The 16,043-nt window shown below is 56.2% G+C and overlaps 4 protein-coding genes across 4 annotated transcripts; 2 read left to right on the top strand and 2 right to left on the bottom strand.

Moving 5' to 3' along the window:
- Window positions 1-199: 199 nt before the first annotated feature.
- Window positions 200-2,820, top strand: K452DRAFT_247739 (uncharacterized protein). Its single transcript, XM_033538072.1, has 5 exons — window positions 200-398; window positions 453-764; window positions 819-1,491; window positions 1,540-2,457; window positions 2,513-2,820. Exons 1-5 carry the CDS (start codon window positions 369-371, stop codon window positions 2,671-2,673), a joined length of 2,094 nt encoding a protein of 697 aa, XP_033399010.1. The 5' UTR covers window positions 200-368; the 3' UTR covers window positions 2,674-2,820.
- A 2,159-nt stretch (window positions 2,821-4,979) lies between these two features.
- Window positions 4,980-7,220, bottom strand: K452DRAFT_168889 (uncharacterized protein). Its single transcript, XM_033535770.1, has one exon. The coding sequence runs from the start codon at window positions 6,974-6,976 to the stop codon at window positions 5,111-5,113; it is 1,866 nt and encodes a 621-aa protein (XP_033399009.1). The 5' UTR covers window positions 6,977-7,220; the 3' UTR covers window positions 4,980-5,110.
- A 1,245-nt stretch (window positions 7,221-8,465) lies between these two features.
- K452DRAFT_168797 (uncharacterized protein) lies at window positions 8,466-9,350 on the top strand. Its single transcript, XM_033535768.1, has one exon. It carries the CDS (start codon window positions 8,500-8,502, stop codon window positions 8,971-8,973), a length of 474 nt encoding a protein of 157 aa, XP_033399008.1. The 5' UTR covers window positions 8,466-8,499; the 3' UTR covers window positions 8,974-9,350.
- Window positions 9,351-9,728: 378 nt separating this feature from the next.
- On the bottom strand, window positions 9,729-15,906 carry K452DRAFT_297053 (uncharacterized protein; the record flags this gene model as incomplete). Its single annotated transcript, XM_033541980.1, has 5 exons — window positions 9,729-11,698; window positions 11,752-12,968; window positions 13,030-15,636; window positions 15,738-15,760; window positions 15,838-15,906. The coding sequence occupies 5 exons, from the start codon at window positions 15,904-15,906 to the stop codon at window positions 9,729-9,731; spliced, it is 5,886 nt and encodes a 1,961-aa protein (XP_033399007.1).
- Window positions 15,907-16,043: the final 137 nt, after the last annotated feature.

The raw sequence follows: 16,043 nt of genomic DNA, 5'->3' as shown, positions 1-16,043 counted from the left end.
TTGCCCGAGGAGACTCACGGATTGGTCGCTGGCCTTAACGCGCATGCGGTCAATAAGTCCATCGGCCCCTGGGGGAAGAAGTAAATGTTAAATGTGAAGAGGGCGTTTTGGCGGTCGTCGCGCAATCACGTGGGCGGCTGACGCTCGGACAAAGGCGGCCGGTCGGCTTTGGAGCGCAAGACACCTGTTCACTTGGAGGCGCAAGTGTGTCCGTTGCGCTGCTCTTCTCTGTAGCTGCCACATTTAAGGTCCACCACCATCTTCGCCCCCTGTACCTTCTCAGGCCGGAGCCACTCTCTTCTTGCGATTCCACTGCCCTGAGCAGCACTTAAGAATCCGCAGCGTCCCTCCGGGACCATTCTTTCATTATGTCGACCGACTACAACTATGACGAGCAGGTTTGTTTATACTCATGCGCGCTTCCGCCGCAAGCGCTTGCTTACATGGTTTAGGGACAATTCTTCCCCTACTTCGTCACGACGATCACTGGACTGGTGACCATTCCAGTAACCATTTCGCTGCTCACCCGCAGCAAAGAGCTAGAGAACACCGCGCCGAGAATACAGTCCGACTTTACCCCCGGCCATGCGGATCTTATCGAAGGGCAAAGGCGCAAGCAGAAGAGGAAGGAGCGCAAACTTGCCAGGATAATACTCGCCATCAGCGGATGGCTAGTCATCGCGTGGATGGTTTACCTTATGGCAGTCACGGCGAGAACTGCACCAAAGATCTGGGACCCTTATGAGGTCCTGGGTGTCTCGAGGGTAAGGTCGTGAGGGTCGAATAGACAAGCGCGTGTGCTAACCTTGCAACTATAGTCCGCAAACGAAAAGCAGATCAAGTCGCATTACCGCAAGCTTTCTCTTACCCAGCACCCCGACAAGGCCCAGCCTGATGCCGCGAAGAACACGACCATTGAATCGATTAATGAGAACTGGGTTGAAATCACCAAGGCTTTCAAGACGCTTACCGACGAGGAAATCCGCAATAACTATCTGCAATACGGGCATCCTGATGGCAAGCAAAGCTTCAGCATAGGTATTGCGCTGCCCAAATGGATCGTCACGGAAGGGCACGGCAGATATGTTCTGCTCATGTATGGAATTTTCCTCGGCGTTGTTCTTCCCTTCATGGTCGGCAAATGGTGGTATGGTACCCAGAGAGTCACGAAGGAAAAGGTTTTGGTTTCGAGTGCGGGTAATCTGTTCAAGGAATACAAGACGGATGCGAACGAGGGCAACGTACTAAACGCGTTGAGCACCGGCGACGAGTTCAAGGCCATGTTGAAGGGCAACAAAGCCGAAGCCGGTCTCTCTACAGTGGAGTCGAGGATCCTCAAAGAAGGCGAAACCACAACATTTGCCGCAGGGATGACCGTCAGGGACAAGACCATACTGGAGGAGCTCGATGAGGGTGCTCGGAGGAAGGTTTTGGCACTGCTGTGGGCCTACATGGGCCGCGTTGAGCTTGATGATCAGACCCTTAACAACGGTACGTCTCCTAGGCTGTCATTCGCTACCTTTAACTGACAGGAAGCAGAAAAGTTTGAGGCCGCGCCGATTGCTCTTGGATTAAACGAGGCATTCACTGCGATGACCTTGGCGTTTGGCAACGTTCAACCGATTCTGGCTTCCTACCGTACTTCGCAACACCTTATCCAAGCCATGGCTCCCGGACAATCTCCGCTTCTGCAGCTCCCCAACTTTACTCCAACTATCGCTCGTGAGGTCGAGGGCCACGGCGCGCGGACGCATATGCTTCTCCAAGAATTCATGAACCTCCCGGCGCAGGAGAGGCGCAAGCGTGCTGTTGGTCCCGGACTCTTGACCGAACCCCAACTGGACCAAGCAGAGAAAATCGCTACCCAGCTTCCGCTTCTTAACATCGAAGCCGCTTTCTTCAAGGTTACTGGCGAGAAGTTCATCACCCCCAGCAGTCTGGTGCAGTTTGTTGTTAAGGCTCGTGTCATTCCTCCCGGCTCTACCAACGTACCTCCGGTTAAGGACGAGGATCTTGAGGATGTTGACCCCAAGGAAGGCGATCTGGATGCTCTTCATGGCCGCAAGAAGGGTGCTGAAGCAGAGGAAGCCAAGAAGGCTGAAACTGCCGGCCAGCCTCCTCTTGCCCACGCTCCGTACCTTGCCCGCGACCACTCTCCCAGATGGCACATCTTCTTGGCCGACAGCAAGCAGGGCAAGATCGCCGTTCCTCCATTCACCTTCACCAAGTTCGACAAGCCCTTGTTTGATGAGCAAGGTAACCCTACTTTTAACATGCAGACTCTCAAGATGCAGTTCGGCGCCCCGCCTCAGGCTGGTCGCTATCTCTTCACTATGCACCTCGTCTGCGATAGCTACATCGGCTTCGATGCGAGGGCAGAGGTTGCGCTTGTTGTTGACGAGGCTTCTAAGGCTGCCCAGATTGAGGAGGAAGAGGAGATCAGTGAACCGGAAGAAGGTAAGCAACAAAAGTTTCTCGTCCCTCATAGTATCAGGAAAACTAACGTGCATAGACTCCCTGGCGGGCCAGATGAACGTGCTGAAGGGCGAGCCCACGACGACGAAGCGGACGCGCAAGGCGCGTGAGGACGTCTCCAGTGGCAGCGACACCGAGGGAGAGGAGTCTGAAGAAACGAGCGAGACGGATACGGATACTGATACTGATGAAGAGTAGCCTTTCGAGCCTATTGTACGAATGAAAACATTGTTTGGCGTTTAGAGATGTTATTAAATTGCTGTGCTTGTTGCAAAGCATATGTATGTACTTTCAAGATTAATTACACCGTTTGAGCTGGTCAGTAAATTCGACATTTAAAGGGCACTAGGGTTTCCTTGACTTTTCGAAGCATACTTTAATCGTTATGAAAGCCAACGCTCAAAGGGGACCGAATCACGAAGGCCTTTTTAACTTTTGGAGACTGCTGGCTAGCTCAAACTTTGTAACAAGCTTTGATCATATCATAACGCAGCTCTGAATGCACATGCGGCCTTTCAACAATGGCCAAAGAACAGCTTGTTCCTGGTCCCGTGTGTTCTCTTCGTCGCGCGAGAGGAAGTACTCGTTCCAGGAACGATGCCCCCAGAGCAAGAAAGCAGGCAGCCAAGGCTGATGACAGGATGGGAAAAGCGGATACCTTACGGATGCTCAGGCATCTATAGCAAGCGCAACTTAACGTCCTTCACCCACAAATGAATCTCACCGTCCAGCGAACCACACCAATTAAAGCATGCTGTGTGGGTCCTGCGTTTTGATTGGCGGGGTTCGCTGAACGGTGAGGTTCTTTTATGAGTGAAGGACGTTAGACTTAGCCATATGTCAGCAGTACAAGGGTGGCTGAGTACAGTCAGATCTGTACGCCCGAAAGGAGAGCTGAGTAAAGACCAGAGCGCGCAGCCTTCCCACCGTTTCTGCAGCTCTTTCTTCTCTGTCCTCTCCCCTTACTATGATTCTACTATAGTAGAGGCCTGTCTCAGTATACACTCGGTTACGGAGTACCGTCACTTACACGTGTCAGCCAATCGCGTGGTCACTATTTCCAAATCCATGGCTATCACGTTCACTTCTCCAAAGGGCAACCCCACTGCCCATCAACACTGCTATTAGAAGGGCAGTTCCAGGGAGCGATGAATGGAGACCATAGATCGGCATCACCGCCACCACCATAACCACTCGCCACCAACCCTTACCCAGACCTCCCCTTCTGATCTAAGGACTAGACCTCATCGACATCCGCAACGACTGGCAGAACCCCTACACATCGTAGCTCTGCAACGCTGCAACGCTGCAACGCAGCACGACGCCTCGCACCTCGCATGACCCCAAACTACCCCGCACACACAAAGAGCGTGTGTGCGTACAAACCGCAAACGTAGGTGGTACGCCGTAGGTCCATGGCCGTGGTAACCTCAGGCACACAGCCAAGCCATGCACCCACCGCCCCAACCACAAAGGGGAAGGCAGCGCTCGGGCCGCGCCGTACCGCACCGCGCCGCGCCACTAACGCCTGACGCACGCACGCCCGCACGCACGCACAGCGCTCAGAGGAGAGCGGGCAGTGAAGGGTCAAGGAGTCGGGTCGACGTTGACACCGATACCGCTGCACTGCGGGGACGCGCGCCGTGGCGCCTAGGCCTTTAGGCAAGCAGGCGGGCGGCGAGCGGTGAGCCCGTTGCCCGGCTGACTTCCTTGCCGACAGACCGGCTGGCGCTGGCGCTGTTGCTGTTGCTGTTGCTGGCGCGCGCTCCCTCCCTTCCCTTCCGTGCCGACGTGCGCGCGCGTGCGAACGAGGGAATAAGAATGGAAACGTGGGCAGTGACGCAATGCGTCTCAGTCATCGGGGCACTCCGAGCCGAGACTTTCCGTTATAGTTACCGGACAATGGACATTCGACACGACACGACACAACACAACACAACACGAAACAAACAAAACAACTGATCAAACGAACAAACAGCAGCCACATCTGCGAGAGAAAGAGCTACATTGGAAACAAACAAATAAACAAACAATCACGCAAACAAAGACACGTGGATGGGACCAAAACAGTTTCAAGTCAAGCTAGTGTAGACACTTTTCATGCTATCCAAGACTACCTGCGGGGTAGGGTATCTCTCATCCGTGCCCGTGAGGGTGGATGTGCAGAAGACTGCGAAATATAAAAACAAAACTACGCAATGAGACAGCGGTGGTGAGAGCAAATCAGAGCGGTGCGAATCGACCGGGAGAGAGGTAGATAGGTTGCGAAGGGTGTTGTGTGTATCGTGTGAGAGTTGTGAAGTAGAAGGGTGAAGTAGTGTGAGAGTGTGATGAGGTGATGAAGAAGAGCCATGCAGACTGAACGCCGCGCCATGCCAGTAAAAAAAAAAATCGGAAAAGCAGACAAAAAAAGTAGTATGGTAAAAAAAAGATTATCCCGAGGGATGAAGTGGAGGATGCGATGAGCCCTATGCTATGCACAAGAGGTCGGGTATCGCTCCGTTCCAAGAATCGAATCGAATCCGAAGGTGCCGCGAACGACACGGACGAAGAAAGCAAAAAAGAATCAACCAAAAGAACCAACTTTTTCCCTCCCGCCATTCCTCGAATGCGAGATTTAAATCCTCACCGCTCTCTAATACGTGAAAGCCTCCTCGATAAAGTCGACACTGCCGTCCTCGATACGTTGGCGCACGGCCTTGCGTACGCCGTCACTGAAGGCGCCTGCACCACAGACGGTGACGGCGACAGCGCCAATGCGCTCGGCGACCTCGCGGTCGATGATCATCTGCGTGTCGCACCGACCAGGGAACATCTGGACCGACCCTGACGACGAGTTGACCTCGGCGTGGTTCTTGGGCCGCGTCACGAAGAGCAGAATCTTCAGGCACTCGCGACGCCCGGGCATGCGCAGGATCTCGTCCATCCACGGGCGCACCCACTCGAGGCACTCGGTGTTGGGGATGGTCCAGACGAGGACGATTTTGCGCGCGGCGACGGTACCGTTGTGGTAACCGTTCACCAGATGGCGCACGAAGCAGACCTGGTGAGTGATACCGACACCTGCCGCAAAGAGGATGCATGTGCCGTAGCTGTCGAGCGACTCGTGGCCGCCGTATGGTCCCTCGATCATGCCGTAAGTCGACAGAATACCGCCGGGGCGCTTGCTGGCGCGGTCGTAGAGCTGACGCGTCATGCCCTCACGCGCGCGAATGACGAGGCTGATGCTGCGCTGAGGGAGGTCGACGGGGTTGACGTCGCCTTCTTGGGTCGTCATGGGCAGGCCAAGCTTTTCGTCGGCGAGAGCACCGGCACCGCTGCTGTGGTGGGGACTGCTCCACGCGACGGAGAAGGGGTGCGACGCCCACAAGCTGAGGGAAGGAATGTAGATGTGGACGTGCGAACCGGGGCGGAAGTTCCAGTTGCGGACCAGGTCGCACGTCACGCGGCAGGCATCGTTGGGCAGGGCCTCAATGGTGAGCTTGGTAATAGACCGAGTCGACATGTTGTAGTAGACAATGCGGAAGGTGCGGTAAGCCCACTCGAAGCCCCACAAGGCGATGCTGAGCTGCATCCACGAGAGCTGGGGCAGCCCGTGAATGTCAATGTGGGCGTAGGCGCCGACAATGGCCATGACGACCATGACGCGGTGGATGTTGAGGAAGGTCTCGTAGAAGGCATGGCGCAGCGGCGACCAGGCCTGGATACCGAGGACGACAAAAGCGACGGTGCCGACCATACCCCAAGCGTACGAGGGCTCGGTGGCCAGGACGTTGCTGACACCGGACCACTTGCCGGCATTGTACGTGTTGATGAGCCAGCAGAGCGTGTGGACAATGGTCTCGATGATGACAATGCGAGCGGCCCAACGATGCAGCAGGTTGAACGTGTCGTAGCTGACGTGCAAGATCCAGATGAGCGGGTTGTTGCGCAGAGCGAAGAGGATGGTTGGGATAAGGTTGAGGGCAGCGAGGGTGCCGGAGCGGCCACGCAGAGCGGCGGCGACGGAGGCCGAGTTGTCGCGACCCCAGGGCAGGCACAGGCAGTAGGCGACGTTGCTGGCGCCGTAGAGAACCAGGATGAGGAAGTGGAAGCGCGAGGGCAAGGTGCCAATGCTGACGGCACTGGACAGGCGGATCTCCTCGTTGTGGCGGCCCTTCCAGAGCGGGGCGTAGAGGAGATGCTTCTTGACCCAGGGCACGAAGCTGGTCTGGTTGCGGCCCCAGTAGACCTGCCTGCCGGTGGTGCCGAGGACGGAGACGTGACGCAGGTGCGCATTGGCCATCATGGCCATGCGCACGAAGAGGGCGAGGGCCATGATGCCCAGGAAAGAGCCAAGGAGCACATCGACCCAGAGGTAGTTGCCAGTCTGGTCGACACCGGTGAGGCCGTGGGAGAAGGCGAAGGGATCCTTGTTGAGGTCGACCAGGTCGCTGGCGCGCTTGACGAGGGCATCGCCGGCCACGGTCCATCGCGAGCGGATGGGGTGGGCTTGCTGCATCGTGACTCGGAGATGGTGGTTGGAAGTCGGGGGGGGCTGGAAAGTCGTGGCCACGCAGACGGGGGCTGGCCGTAAAAAGGGTGGAGAAAGTCGACGCGCCGGGCGTCAGCTAGCTAAGTGTGGGCGGAAAGAGCGAATGGGGAAATTAGGATGTGATGACACCAGGCCGGTGGGAAAGAAGCTTTAATAGCAGGGCCGGTGTGTTGTCGCGACGCCGTGGAATGCCGATGGGAGACAATGCAGGACAAAGAGACAAAGGGCTATCTATCGCGGTCCAGGATCATGACAATGGGATTGTCTGTAGACGATGAGAGACTTTGTTGTTGCGGTACTGTGACTGCAAGCTCAGGGTGAGAGAGGCGGCAGTCTTCTGGGAGAAGTAGGCGGCGATGCCGATCGGGAGATGACGGCAGATGGTGGGATGACGATCGTCAATGGGGTGAAATTCAGGTGAGGCGGATCTGAGTGAAACGAAGGAATGTAGTATAGTCACGAACGTCCGGCGTGGTGAGGTCGGCGGGGAGAATAGGGCGACAAAAGCGTTTCGAAACGAAGAAGAGAAAAGCAGCGGAGTGGATGGGAAGACAGGAGGCTCAGAGCAGGGAGGCAGAGGGTGGGAAGGCGGAGAGTATATGCGCGCCGGGTGGCAGCAGCGGTGCGGAAGGGCCCGCAGCCAATCAATCCGGCCGAGTAGAGCCGCGGCCAGGTGTCTCGTACCACCAGCTCCTGACCTCCCCTGCAGAGCATCGCGCTGGCCGCTATTCCTGGCCCCGCCGCCTCACGCGATTCTGGAAGAGCAGAGATTTGGTGTTGGCCGCATCCCGGCCGCGCATCACACACCAAAGTGGCTGGGGGGGGGCTTGGAGGGGCGTTTCAGCCGAAGCGATAGGCTGCTTCCGGGGGTGTGCTGCGTGCCACTAGCGCGCGGTCTAGGCAGAGGAGGATGGCAGGGTGGCGGCAGGGTGGCAATGTGGTGGAAGAGAAGAGAATTGACGCCCGTCGTCTTCATGTCGACTGTCGTTTCCATGTGTGTTTGCACCGTTTGTTTGTCTACCTCCAAGCATCCACACACGCATTGCACCCCATAGCAACCAGTCCCACTTGCTAATCGTCGTCTCTACCTGCGACGGGCGGGCAGAAAAAAACGCCCCTCGTCTTTCGAAACGCCCATCTTCTTCCTACTTTGGAAAGTGCCGTCCCGCTTGTCCACCAATCATTGCCCTTTGTCGCCTCGGCTGGCTCCGATCAAGATGCCGCTGCTGCACCTGCGTCCCGAGCCTGAACGCTTCCCGTCTATTGTATCGCAGCCCATGGGGCCAATCCGCCCTTTTATCTCTCTCGCACTCTCCCCTTGCTTGCCACCTCCACAGTGAGTGCCAATAACTAATCAGCCTGGGGCGCCGCCCGCACCCAACCGGCGCCAGGCCGGCATGTCGCTTCCGGGCGGAGAAAGCATGCATCGCTTCTTCTCCGCCCGCGGGTCTGCATAGGCTCCGCCCGCCGGGGCGCATGAATGAGGAAATATGGGAGTAAATTGCCCTACGCACGTATCACGCCGGCACGGAGAGTCCTCCGCCACAGCTAGCGCATCCCGATCGGCGCTGGGTGGTGTCGGACGGTTGTCACCCCGGGGCAACGTGGTCGCAAGGTTCGCATTGCTCTCACCTTGTCTGTCGCCATTTCCCGTTGCGGCGCCTGGGGTTTCCAGCCTGGAGATTCTGGCGCCATCGTCACGGTACGGCGCAGCTCATCTGCATGCATCCAACCTCCAATCCCGCCGCTCGCTGCCAATCAGGCAGTCGTTGCCGCCATCTTTCGTTTCATCTCCATTCCCCCGCCTGCTTATCTTCAAGTCTCCAGACTGTCGCGCCACCCTCACGGTTGCTTGCTTGTTGCTATTTCGGTCCTCGTCCTCTTCAGGAACTTCACGCTTTGTCTCTATCCTTCTCCCTCTCCGCACTGCACGAGCACCTCCATCTGGTCGTGGGGCACGGTAATTCTTCTCCTCCCAAGTCCTTCATCATGATAGCAATTAGCGGCAGGTCTTGGCACGCCTTTACATCCGACTCTTTTTCCAAACCCGACAACAAATCCGACAATAATACCACGCCACCACCCTAACCATCACCATGTTGCTTGCCCCCACGCACCACCACCACCTCGGACTTGACGACTCGACCTGCCTCAGCTCAACCTAGGTAGCTCGACTTGATTCGACCTACCTACATACATACCTTTGACTCAACCGTCCTCCACCGGTCCCCCGTCATGGGGAATCTGTTTCTAATCCATGCGGCGCGGAGTCAGGCCCAAAGAATGACAGCGTCATCTATCCTTAACCTAGTCAGCAGCGCCCTGCGGCGCTCGGCCTCAGCCTCGGCACTGGCTCGGGCTCGTATGCGCCGGCCGCCCTGTACAAGCCAAACGAGCCCCAAGTCCTCGCTTGCTCCTCCCGGCGTGCTCGTGCGCCGCCAGCAATGTCAACAACAACAGCCAAGACCCTTGATTGTATGTGCGGGAGCGTGTGTGCGCCCCTCCCAAGTGAAGAAATCACAAAAAGATTGCCGAAAAATTGCGGCTGATACACATTGCGTGCTCCTCTTGACCCCACTCCCGTATTCCATTCCCCTTCCTTTCTTTCCTCAATCCCTGTGTCCCGACGTCCGTCTCTTGCGTCCGTACCACTTCCGCCCGTATCCCCACCGTCCGTCCACCAACCAGCCCAGCATCATTATCGTCTTTGTGTTCTCCTTCAATCCTCGCGGTTCCTCGGCGGTGAGTTCAGGTTCATCATGTCGATAGCCTCCTGCGGCCAGCTTATTACACTGGAGTCGGTGCTCGCGCGATTCGCAACGCGCAGCCCGGGGCTTGTGACCTGGATGTCGAATGGCTCGTGGGAGTCATCGACATGGTCGACTTGCAGGAAGGGCTTGCTGGCATAGCTGGGCTCCGGTGGGTGCTGTTGTTGCTGCTGATACTGCTGTTGCGTGTAGATGCTGCTACCCGCACCACCAGCGCTGGTGCTGCTGCTCTCATCATCGACGCCCGGGTAGTGCGTCGGCGTGCGCGGCGGCCCGCCCGCCCCGGGGCCCGCCATGTCGTAGCTTGGCCGTCGTGACGGCTGGATAGACGTGTTGCCCGACGTGGCCATGCTATTCGCATCAAACACGCCTTGCATGTCCACGGGACTGTAGTCCGTCATTCCAGTGCCGGGTCCGGCTGGCTGCAGGTGCGGCAGCAGGCCCGCGCCCAGCATGTGGTTGCTGTTGCCGCCTACGTAGTTGTTCGTCGGTGTGAGCATGTCGTCTGGCTCTGGCGTCGGCAGCTCGGGGATGCTGTTGTCGTAGGGTTGTGCCGGCATCTCGACGACGCCTGGCGGCAACGGTGGCAGCTGGAAGCTGCTGCTCGATGCACTCGTAGGCGGCGCCATTCCCGGGTATCCGCCACCTGACATCGGCACGCCGAGCGGACCTGGGGTCGATGGGTCTGGCAATGCCGATGCGCTCGTTACCTTGCGCAGCGAGCTGGGGCCCTTGACCGACCCGTTGCCCGCTGTGCCCGGCGGCGGGCCCATCATGCTCATCTGTCGGCTCTGCATGCCCGGAATGTGACCACCCTCCTCCGCTACTTCTGTCAGTTGGCTGTCCGCACCGTCTGGATCACGGATACTGAATTGTGCGATTGTGCGCATCTTGCGGGTCACCCACGTAGCGAGGACCTTGCCGCGCTGCTTCTCGCCCAAGCGCGAGCGGGGGAAGTCGCCCTTGGAGACGAAAGCAACAATGTCGGTAACGAGATGGTGTTCGTTAAGCACCGCGTTGACAATAACGGGTACAACGCTGGCCAAGAAGTTTTTGCGGAAGACTTCGACGACAATAACGACGAGACCACCGGCTTGGAATACGGCGCTGCCTCCGGGCACAATGTTGCGATGGCACCTCTCGACAGAATATTCAATATCCATAGGGAAATGGCTGAGACCATTGATCTCCATAGTCTCACCCACATTGCCCAGGACGAAGAGGCACTGCATCTCGACCAGCGTGCCACCGGGACCAATGGGCCTGCTGACGTTATGCAGGAAACCCAAGTCGCCAGTGCGCATGTACCTGACATTCGGGTCGCCATCGACAGTCCGGCCATTGAAGCGCTCCACATCGAACATGTCTTTTGAGCCGTAGAAACTATAGGCGTTGGCCTCTGATTGCACCCAGATCTCTCCAAACTCTCCGTTAAGGCAGAGACGGTTGGTCTCAGGGTTGACGATCGAGATCTGTGTGCTCACGGGCACCATTCCCGAGTCCTGGACGAGCAGGCTGAACGGCTCCTCATCTGGATCCACCGGGAATACCAGGCCGCGGCGTAAAGCGTTCATATCGAGCCAGAGCTCGATGGGCTCAATGCACATGTACGATCGAGATGCCACCATTGGGTTCAGAACGTGCGAGTAAATCGTGTTGATGGCAGTGCGTTCGAGACCGGCAGCGGCGAAATGAAGGCGAACCTTCTGATAAACGTCGACACGTGGCCTGCCGTCGGTGGAAATCATCAGGTTCTTCAACTCGTGCAAAGCACTTGCCTTGCCTGCCTGATGACCCATGGCGAAATCCAACATTTGACTTGTCGCGTACGTGTCTTTGATCTTGTACCGTGAAAGTGTCTGGAAAAGGATGTTGGGGTTCTGCGCGAAATCGACGGGGGAAACTAAGTAGGTAGGAGCGGCTGTGAAGGAACATCAGTAATGCATATTTTGCTGGCGGAACATGGATACGTACCCAAGAAGATGCCCATTAAACAAGTGTGGATGAAGCCCAGACCGACTGTACTCCTCACACATCCCAGAACGGGCCTGGTACTCGTCATCTGACACGTCTCCTTCTGCACTTTGCACAGCGCCATCAACGTGTCATGACCCAGCTGCACCGCAACCCTCCTTTGATCCGGAGTCCAGTACGTCCAAATCAGCACTGGATAACCCGGCTGTACCCAAGCTGGTCTGATTGTCAGACCCAATTCCCGACAACCTTGAGTCTGCTTCGGTGGCTTTGAAGTATTGTAGACGTTGGGCATGCCCACCTTGAGCGCCGTTGCCGTCTGCTTGAGGTGTTGCGAAACAGGCTTTTGTTTGAGCACATGGTCAACCTCGTTGTTGACCAAGATAGCTTTGATGGTGAAGTCAGCCACCATGTGCAACAATGCTGGTGCATCCTCATTGAGGCGGTTCTGGTCGAGAATAGGCATAGGAATTGCAATTGCTCCTAGGCAGAAGCAGGCGTGGGTGGCGTAAACAAAGTCTTCCGAATGTGTATACATGAGGACGAGGTGGTCGCCGGGCTGGACCTTGACCTTGTTTCTGAGGTACATGGCAACTCCAGCCACCTTCAAGTCGAGTTTGCGCCAGTTGACTCCCTTGCCTTCTTTGCCCCTGCCATCGATCGTGCAGTAGGATAGCTCTTCAGCTTGTCTCGAAACGCGCCATTGCAGAAGATCGTGTATGTTGGTAAATTGATTCAAAGGCGTAGAGGTCCGGTCATCGATGACAACCTCGCGGTAATCCACTCCAGAATATTGCTTGTCTTGCAACATGAGAATTTCTTGACGCGCAGCGGTGGAAAGAGGAGACCAGATGCCACCAGAAGGATCATCCCCAACAGGGAGGTTTTGGACGGCTCTTTCTACACCGAACTTGACGTGTACGCACGGCAGCTCTCCATTGTCGAAACCCTTTCGACAAAGCATGTTGCCAATTTCCCTTCGGCCATTCTTGACTACTCTTGGGAGCGTATTTGGCGCCGTGATCATGACGCAGTAAACTCGCAGATGATGCTCCTGGTACAGCAGGTCCATGACCCGTTCGGAAAGCGAATCCAAAAAGGCAATATCGAGTTGCCGTGGCGGCCCACCTGTCGTTGTGGGGGCTGTTGAAGCCGCTTGAGTCTCTATCAGGATGATGGGGAGATACTCGTTGTTGACGTGGGAATCGAACGCCGAACTAGTTTCACATATTAGCAGATGTCCGCATTTCCAAGGCTAACATTGAGTTCAGCACTCACCAATCATAGATCTTTGGCACCGTCTTCATGATGCTAACCACAAGGTGTTGCACGAAGAAGTAACGGTGCTCAGCCTCTTGTACTCCGTGTTCAACCCACTCCACCCTTTGCCGGATGCGATCTTCATACAGACCCAGCACATAGATTTTCCCCTCAATTATGCAACCGAGAAGACCGGTGCGAAGGAACTCTGGTTCGACGAGAACTGGAGTAGGACTGCCCTCGACAAATCGGTAGGGTCGTGCATGGAAAATGGTTTCGGTGTGCTTGGGTAGTGCCCAAAAGCCACCCGACAATGAAGGAGAGTCTACCCAAATCTCACCAACCGCATATGGTGAGCACAAGAGGTTTGTTTCAGGGTCGACTAGTGCGAGAGTGGCATCCGGGATAGGATACCCAAACGCGCCGACTCTGATAGTTCCCGGCTCATTGCCCCTCCTTCTTGCTTCATCGCCCATGGCGACAACGATGATTTCATTGGTCTTTAGAGCTTCCTTGTCAAGTAGAACTTCACTAAGTTCATTTCGACTTTTCCTGCTGCTCGATTTCTTGTTGTTGGCGCCACTAGTACCAGCACCACCTCCGATCAAGCTACTGTAACCATTCGAGGTCGTATTGTCTTGGTTTTGCTTCTCGTCCGCAGGGTTCTCCTCCTCGGGTTCCATGCTCAAAGGACATCCCATCCTCTCTTCACCACCCAGCCAGTCTCTGACCGAGATGATCATACCGCCATGCTCCGGTAAGCAAAGCATTGGCGCTACCAATTCTCGTGCTCTTGGATTCCTCATTGGTCGTAGCCATCTGTCGGCCAGTACCTCATGGAATTCGCAGTCCAATGTCAAGGTATCTATGAGACAAATCTTAACGGAGGAAAAGTTGGGCTCCGTATTCTTCTTGAAGTTTCTAGTAGCCATAGGATCTTGTTGATAGTTGTATGCCGCACGCTTCAACCCAGGATAGTCAGAGACCATAATTGTGGTCCGGTATTTGGAGATCAAGTGAGCATAGAGGCCGGGCGTTTCCACGGTCTTGGCCTCCATCGAGACGGTCGTATGGCCTCCGTAAACTGCGTACAAGACGCCCAAAATCAAACCCGGTCCAGAGCGGGGGTCAAGGTAGCTCAGGACGACTTCACCTGTCCCGCTCTTTTGGGTCGGCGCAATGAGTTGACCGTTCTTGTCTCGGAGGTTCGGATTGAAGGTGTCGTTGTTCTCACTAGCGTTGATCGATGCTGTTATGGCCGTAAGGCAGGCCATTTGATGCATGATCGTGCGGTGGCTCAACACGACACCACGGAGGTCTCCCGTCGGGGCGCGAGAAAATTCAATGTACGCCAGGTCTGGAACCTGGAGGGGGGGAACCTCGTCCTTTTTCTTCGGGTGGTAGCTACCGAACTCGTTCGTTTTCCACCACTCGACTCCGGCAGGCCACTTTTGACGGGAATTGCTAATGTCTCTTTGGAAAGCCTTCAGGTTATTATCTGTGGTCAGTGCCAGATGTGCCTGAGTAGTAGTCAAAAGAAGACTGAGCCTCGTGTAATCATCAACACTGTTCATGGGTACGGCCACTACTCCGGCAATGAAGCATCCAAGCAGCGCAGTCGCGAAGTCGATGATTTCGGTGTCCCGATAGACCAAAGCCACGCGATCTCCGCGGTACAGGTTGCTCTTGTCGCGAATGACTTGCGCAACTTTTTCTGCTTTACTGGCCAGCTTTTCCCAAGTAATCTGCGCAGTCTCCTTGCCTTTAGAATCCAACACCCAAAACGCAGTCTGTTTAGCATTAACACGGCCACGATGCCGCAAAACAGCTCCGATATTGTCAAACTTGGACATTGGCAAGTTTCCATTGTGCGGATCGTAGATCGCGAAGGGAACCTCACGTGGTTCAAGGGGCAACTGGCATTCGATGATACTGGAGGGCGGTAGCTCGTGCTGTCCTAACATAGGCGGAGGTATAGCTGCAGTTGGCGAGAAAGCATCTCCGGACGAATATCGGTTTGGGCCCCCATAGCTATCTCTTTGAGCTTCTAATCCTTGCTGTCCCGCGAAATCCGAAAAGTATCCTTGTTGCGAATCGAGCATTGTGCTCAGCCGGCTTGTGCCACCAGGAGACTGGTCGTTGTAGACTTGCTGATTCGCGGGATTGAAAGCGAAATCTGAGTTGAGCATTGTCCCCTCTCTAGACGGCGGGTACGCCTCTGGAGTCTGCGGACGGGGCACAAAGCTCGTCTCCCCATATGACGACTGTCGCTGCATGGGATTTCTCACGCCCAGCTGTCTCTCCTGGAATCTTCCCACCTGGCTCGGGGGAGCCATCTGTCCCGGCAACTGACCGCCGTAGAAGTCTCCATTGTTAGGCATGTAGGCCGATTGTGCGCGTTGCGGAGTCTCTGACGGCGAATACTGTATTTGGGGCGGGCCCTGGTTGAAGGCGAAAGAGTTGGTACGTGAGGCGTCGTTGCGGAATGCGGCCTCGTGGAAAGACATGGTGCGGGAGCCCTCGTGGAAGGACATGGTACGAGGGTCATTCTGGAGCGTGTCGGCCTGTGACATGGGGCGCGGGTTCATGTACTGCGACAGCAGAAGCGTACGGCGCTTCTCGTACCTTTTGCGCAAGTTAGCAAGCGCTCCTGGGGGCAGGCGACCAACGGCGACAGGCCGCGACCGGCCAATGAGGGAGCAAGAGGGAGGCAAGGGCCGGCGTACCCCTTCTGCGTGATGTCTCCTTCCTGTCGGTACAGCGCATGTCAGCCTTGTCGTCGGACGTCACGGGTGGCGTTTGCGGGGGAGGGCGGAAGGCAGTCACCTCTAGTTCATTGTCCAGCGCCACGAGCTGCGCCTGCAGGTCGGCCTGGTTGGAGTCGGTGAAGGACATGGCAGCAGCGTCTTTGTCGACTTGGGACGGTCGTGCAGCCGACAACGGCTATCGTAGTCTCATCTACAGAGGCCGGAGGATGCGCCGGTCGGGATTCATGTAATCAGCTGGGAGCAGGGCAGGGTCAAGAATACGAA

The sequence above is a fragment of the Aplosporella prunicola genome (genome assembly GCF_010093885.1).
Source record: "Aplosporella prunicola CBS 121167 unplaced genomic scaffold K452scaffold_9, whole genome shotgun sequence".
Classification (NCBI taxonomy): domain Eukaryota; kingdom Fungi; phylum Ascomycota; class Dothideomycetes; order Botryosphaeriales; family Aplosporellaceae; genus Aplosporella; species Aplosporella prunicola.
This window is presented reverse-complemented; position numbering and strand designations above follow the sequence as displayed.

Coding starts and splice junctions, on each gene's coding strand:
- K452DRAFT_247739 (XM_033538072.1), top strand. CDS start 369: ATGTCGACCGACTACAACTATGACGAGCAG. Junction 1,492..1,539: donor TGATCAGACCCTTAACAACG/GTACGTCTCCTA, acceptor GACAGGAAGCAG/AAAAGTTTGAGGCCGCGCCG. Junction 2,458..2,512: donor GATCAGTGAACCGGAAGAAG/GTAAGCAACAAA, acceptor TAACGTGCATAG/ACTCCCTGGCGGGCCAGATG.
- K452DRAFT_168889 (XM_033535770.1), bottom strand. CDS start 6,976: ATGCAGCAAGCCCACCCCATCCGCTCGCGATGGACCGTGGCCGGCGAT.
- K452DRAFT_168797 (XM_033535768.1), top strand. CDS start 8,500: ATGGGAGTAAATTGCCCTACGCACGTATCACGCCGGCACGGAGAGTCC.